The following is a 6195-nucleotide window of genomic DNA, read 5'->3' as shown; positions in this document are numbered from 1 at the left end:
AAGCGAGAGAGATAGTGCTACAACCTTCTGTCTGTGCAATTGGCTGCGCTGACCGTCGGCCTGACTTCATGCGGCTACGTGCATACAACCCGCAGGAAAAGTGCCAGGAAAACGACGGCAACACCAAATCCACCTACAATGGTGACAGCGTGGCCGTAAAGGAAACAGGAGAGGAAGAATGGCGATGGCCTGCCTCAGGGGTCATGATGGAGTGAAGACGGCAGCAACCGAACTGGTTGATGGTGTAGAAGATGAAGAGCTGGCCACATGCTGAACACACGGACAGCAACACGGCATGAAAAGGCAAACTCAGAGTGACGCGTCATGAAGGCCAGCGAGTCGAAGAAGGCCCTGCTCCAGCAGCGAGCCGACGGTGAAGAGGCAGGAGAACAGGTTGACTCCAAACATCATCTGCACTGATGAACATCTTGTACTTGACAAGGTTGTCCTGCCAGTTGGAGGTGAAGCTGTCGAAGACGATGTAGCCAACCAGGATGATGATCCCGCTGAAGGTGGTGACGGTGGACGGGTTGCTTGCTGGTCGTGCTGGACGCAGGAACATGCTGACACCCCACTGAGATCAGCACGGCGGTGAAGTACTCCCAATATTCATAGCTCTTACGGGAGACGATCTTGCCCATAAGCATGACAGGAATGACTTTAGAGGCCTTTGGCCAAGACTTGCGTGGGGAAGCTGATGTATTTGAGGGCCTCGTACTGGCACCAGCTGCTCAGGGATGTTGGGAGAGTGAGGCAAAGGAGTACTTGTACATCGGTGCTCCGTGGCGAGGTTGCTTAAACAGGACGCACCAGAGGCCCGACACGGTCAGAGCCAGGATACGGTTCATAAGACCAAGAACTGGGAGTCCTTGAATTTCTCTCCCTGGTCCTCTGGAGTCGTGGCCCCATAGGAACGAGTCATCACCCTCTCCTGCAGGACACCCCATGTCAGGTACGATGCCTAAAGAATAAATATTGATTTTAAGCTTGTCAAGGACAGTGATAATGTTAGATATTTTTAGCATAGAAATGATGTTAAAAATTTGAGCACTGAGGTTCACTCTTGACCTTTGAGCTTAGACTTTCTCTCACATACACTGATAAAAACTGTTGCATTGTGCGGTTCCGGCTTTCTTTTGGCTGAATGTCACTATCTACGTTAAGTGTGGGCAGAAACACAAAGAGGGAATTTTGAACTAAAAAGACTAACTTTGGTTATGGCTTTAACAGTGGATTGTTTCCCCTTTTTTTTTTTTTTTTTTTTACAGTGTAGTCACACTAGGATGGGTATCAGCAACCTCTAACTCTGTCAACATACATATGGCATGTTAATACTGTAGTAAAGCAGCATAACTCATCTTTTCAGTCACTTTTGGGCAGGGGACGTAAACATTACACTGACCAGCAGTTTCCTATTTACACCTCCAGCAGACATTGAGTGCCTTTATTACCAGCCACACCAGTGGGGCTGGTATTGTTTTTCCCTTATGAGTCTATTGTGTGTGTGTGTCATCATAGAAAAATGTGGTCCTGGAGACACCTACTGTAGCGGGGACTACCACAGCTTTGTCTGTGGACAAATCTTGTCACCATGATGAGGTTAGGGTTGAACTATGCAAGATAAAGTCATGACATTTTACAGGTGTGTAGTTGAGATCAAAATAAAGGCCAAGTTTAAAGAAGTGTGTGGTCCAACCAATGAATACTAAGTAGTCATGTAATGTAGTAATAACTACTGAATACTCATGGGTCAGAACATAAACATGTTGACGGACGTCGCAGCTAGTCTGATCCCATCAGAAGATGGTCTGTTTTTTTATTTGGAGTCATGTTTCTGGCCACCTGCCAAATTTTAGTTGAATATTACCTCTCCGCGCTCCGTTTTGGTCTCCACCAACTTCTGAGGAAAACACCTGGCTCTTTAGCTCTTAAATGCCACACTGTGTGTATCAGCCAGCCTGTCTGCTGTTTGAGGTACGGTAGGTTAGGTAGAGCTGAGGGGAACTGCAGAGTCAGGTAATAATTCTCTATGGGTTTGTTACTACTAGTGACATCTTTCACATAACATATAAATGTTTGGTCCATTGTTAATATTAAAATATTGATTAGTGCAGCTTTATCCTTTAATGTAGAGCTTGATTTCATAGATGGCGACGTTTTCTTAACTCGCACTTTCCTTCAAATAAACATCAATGAAGCATCATTTAAAATAGCCAGTGAGCTGAGAACAGACCAGGCTGTGGCTATAATCACACTTAAATTAAACAAACATAAAACAACCCTCCCAGCAGCTGCACAAGCACAAAAAACTCAATATGGTGGTATTATAGGGATTAGGCCACATGCAGCTTTATGTATTCAACGGCTGTATTTCTTGGGAGGAAACCCCACCTGAAGTCCAGCAGCACAAAAGATTAACTTGATGGCCTGTCTGACTGACGAGCCTGAATCTCCCTCGTTCCTGGGTGCAACTGACACATCATCCAAAAGACCTGTTTTGGCCTCATTGCCAAACACGCAGGTTCTTATGACAGGGTAGCAGATCCCACTACCTGAAAGTAAGGGAAACAGAGAAATAAATGAACCTGATATCAAGGTGGTCAGGAAGACACTATAACTACTAATGTGTGTTCTTTAAGTGGTATACATTCCCAAATTAGATGTGTGTGTTTTTCTCATGAGCCCAAACCTGTTTCCAAGTAATTGGTGCGCTTGAAGTAGCTAATGAGGAGGTAGCCAGGGATGATGATGGTGGAGTATCCCAGCATGTTGACGAGGAAGCGGAAGAGCCAGACATCGTGCCAGCCTTCCAGTAGTGATGACTCTTCTGCAGCCACAGTAGAAGGGAAGAGAAGCAACACAAGTGCGGGCCAAACCCTAAGGGAGTAACACAATATAAGATATAGTGGAAATACAATTACATTTCTAAATGCTAAACTAATATTTGACAGGCAAGGTATTTGTGTGTTTGCTCGAGTGAAGGGATGGATCAACACAACTGCGAGAATGTAACCCTCAGGTTTGGCAGGGCAACTACTCAACACTTTCACGATATCAAGTGACAAACTCTGACTAATTTGTCTCTGTAATATGCTGTTAATATAATACATATCAATACATAAAGACAATACATTTTACATAACCTTATATAGGTTATGTAAGATGGATAAAATCGCACTGAAGCATTTGGAATCAATATATTGTACTATATTTGTACTTTCCGACACCTTGACAGGATACCTATAGGTATAGGAGGTGTTTCTTTCCTATGTGGATTGGGACCCATCACTCCAGCAGAGGAATGTCATCTTGCTTTAAAACAGACGTCTTGAAGCAGAAGCAACACAAGGGTGCTGCCCTGGGCAGACATTTTGCAATGAGATGAATAATAATGGCTACTCTAGAAATGTAGTGTTTCACTTATAAAGTGGGGAGTTTGGAAGAAAGATTTTAAAAATAGATTCGGCAGAAGCTAAAATAGCCAAACCTTTGGTCCGAAGGTTGAGTAAAGCTTCAAAAACATTGGATACTACACTTCCCATAATGCAACACAATAGCATCTTTCATTAGACCCTTCCTGCCATGTCTTTCTAACTTCGCCCAGTTTGTAATACAGGGTTTATGTTGAAGTCTCCAAGCTGTAGCTGACATGACCCTGAGGAAATCATTGGGGTTATTTCCTCAGAACACTCCCTCAAAGTACACTACACAACTGTTTGGACAAGCCCAGTAGTACTACCCATGATGAGCAAAGCAATCTTTATGCACAACATTGGCTGGCTATTGGTGAAGTACTGAATGTATGGAATCATGTAAAACAAGCATAACCTGTTCAGCTAACCATGTAGAAATTAGATGACTTTCCTCGCCTTAAGTAGCAAGTAAACTTAAGTAGCACTGGTAACTCAAGCGCACCTGAGGTGAAACCCTAGCTTCCAGTGAAAGAGGTGTGGTCCTTGCTATCGTGGCACTGAGTGTGTATCCCATTCGGAGCGAGGCTGGGCCTCCTCCCAGGGGGAGCCTGACTCACACAGAGCCTCTTTGTGTGGGACTCTGCTGTGGCATGGCTAGCCAGTAGCCCACTGCAGCAAGACCTGGGCTCTGAACAGGCAGCTTATTACATGAAGGAATGCAACGCACCGGCTGGGCAGCCAACCCACAGGCTGCTACACCTCAGGCACACAGAGAGAGCACTGCCAAAGTGTACCTGAGGGAAGAATGAGTGCTTGTGTCCTGTATGGATATATAACAGCAAATAATATAAACTGAAACTGAAATAACACAGCTTTCCTGTGATAAAAAAGACAACAGCAGCCCTTTATAAAAACTATGTAACTATTACTCCCTCCCTACTGGGAGATGTGGCCTGGATAAATTAATATATGCACAGTAAACACAGTGGGAAAGCAACGGGGAAAACCAAATTATGTGACTCATCATATCCTATAAGGGTGTGGGAATTTCAGGCATACCGCCAATTCAATAAAAATAAACATACTTTATGACATATTGTATTATAATGAAAAGACCAAAATGACTACCAAATATTGTCAGCTCTTCAGACACACCCTCATACCTTTACACTACACACTTGTGCTTAATAGCTACAATCTGAATATTAAAGGTGCATGTTTTAGTTGACAGCTATCATCGTTGTGAACTAAGGGACACAATTTCTGGCAACACCTTCCAGAACTAAGTAATAATGGATGATAAGAAAAAACAAAAACACTTGTAGCAGCACTAGGTTAGCTGACACCGGTTCCTATACACAAACCGTGTAGTTTTACTTTAGCCAGCAGGTTGTTTGTTTTGTACTTCAAAAACACACGGACAGTCACTTTAACCACGAACAACGGTAATTAACAGTTAACTGACTTCACTACACACTGACAGTCATATCAGTCATCAGTCAGCTGGGCTTGTCCACACTTAAAACTCATCATTAGCATGATATAATGTCCAGTTAGCTCATTTTGGTCTCCAACGTTACCTCCATGAAAAAGATGGCATTTTCCCACACTCTGTGGCCCGACACCTGGCGCAGCACACACGCCGACAGACTCAAACGTCTCCGCTGTAACAGAGCATGAAGCCGCACGGACCCGGCAGGTAACGATATTTTAATAATTAAGGGTCGTCTTCTTTTGGACTAGCCACATTTAGCGCTGATGTCTTCAACTTATCCTCCGATGTGTTCACTTGAGCAGGAAAGGCCCCTTCTTCTTTACTCAACACCAGAGGATGCCAGAGACAGCGGCCCTGCTCCCTGTCGGTGTGGAGGAGTAACTGCCGCTGTTGCTATTTACAATACAGTACTACAGTATTATCAGAAGATAGTGCTTGAAATATCAGCAAACTGCTCATTATTTAGAGAGAATTGCAGCATTAATTATAATATTGGATTATTAAAACTCATGCATTAATGTGTAAGCAGTATTTTATCTGGTCTTTTAACCATTCGGGGGTGTTTCATTTATTATATAACAATGAATCATATTTTATATTCATTGTAAGTTTTCAAAATTGTAAACTGAAGAATAACTATCCAGTGCATTTTACTGCTGAAAGATGTTCAAAATGGTCAACGGTTCAAAAATGAGTGAAAAGACGGTTAAAAATGTCTTTGGTCAACAGTGATATAGGTTCAAAACTGAAAGTTTTTTCACCAACCGTTTGAAAACATTAATTAATCAATTACATTATATTATGATCCCTTTTTTAAATAGAAATCAACATTAAAATCCAGGTTGGTGTTCACTGGCTAGTAACTATAACTGCCATATTTAATGGTAATGGTGTAAAAAGTACAATACTTGCCACTATAATTAAGTGAAATGAATTATGGAGTGGCATGAATTTGATGTACTCATGTAAAGTACAGCTACAGCACCTTAAAATTCAGTGTAAGTACAGTACTGGAGTAAATGTACAAAATTACATTCCACCACTGAACATTATTATACATTAAACTACAGCTGCACCCCAGTCAGCTACAATATTAAAATGCTGCCTACATGTTAAGTCATAACAAAGAAATAAATCATAAAAATCATAAAAATAAAATTGCAAATGTATGAAATGGGCCATTCTTCATGATGAGATGTTTTACTGTTATTTGAGTACATTTCACACCATTTTTTTTATTTTAGTATTTTTACTTTTACTTAAGTAAATCATCTGAGTACATCTTCC

The 6195-nt window shown here is 42.0% G+C and overlaps 1 protein-coding gene across 1 annotated transcript in view; it reads right to left on the bottom strand.

The window, feature by feature from the left end:
* Nucleotides 1–5221, bottom strand: part of slc35b2 (solute carrier family 35 member B2) — a 10459-nt gene extending 5238 nt beyond the window's left edge. The window contains 14 exon segments of the mRNA XM_022765902.1: nucleotides 25–85; nucleotides 87–173; nucleotides 175–225; nucleotides 227–301; nucleotides 303–348; nucleotides 350–423; nucleotides 425–571; nucleotides 573–671; nucleotides 673–741; nucleotides 744–850; nucleotides 853–961; nucleotides 2392–2552; nucleotides 2690–2877; nucleotides 4994–5221. Of these exon segments, the coding sequence (XP_022621623.1) occupies nucleotides 25–85; nucleotides 87–173; nucleotides 175–225; nucleotides 227–301; nucleotides 303–348; nucleotides 350–423; nucleotides 425–571; nucleotides 573–671; nucleotides 673–741; nucleotides 744–850; nucleotides 853–961; nucleotides 2392–2552; nucleotides 2690–2877; nucleotides 4994–5013 (1294 nt within the window). The 5' untranslated portion in view covers nucleotides 5014–5221.
* Between the last annotated feature and the right edge of the window lie 974 nt (nucleotides 5222–6195).

The sequence above is a fragment of the Seriola dumerili genome, unplaced genomic scaffold, assembly GCF_002260705.1.
Source record: "Seriola dumerili isolate Sdu_G_001 unplaced genomic scaffold, Sdu_1.0 BDQW01000025.1, whole genome shotgun sequence".
Taxonomy (NCBI): domain Eukaryota; kingdom Metazoa; phylum Chordata; class Actinopteri; order Carangiformes; family Carangidae; genus Seriola; species Seriola dumerili.
Note: the sequence above shows the minus strand (reverse complement) of the source record. Positions and strands in the feature narration are given on the sequence as shown.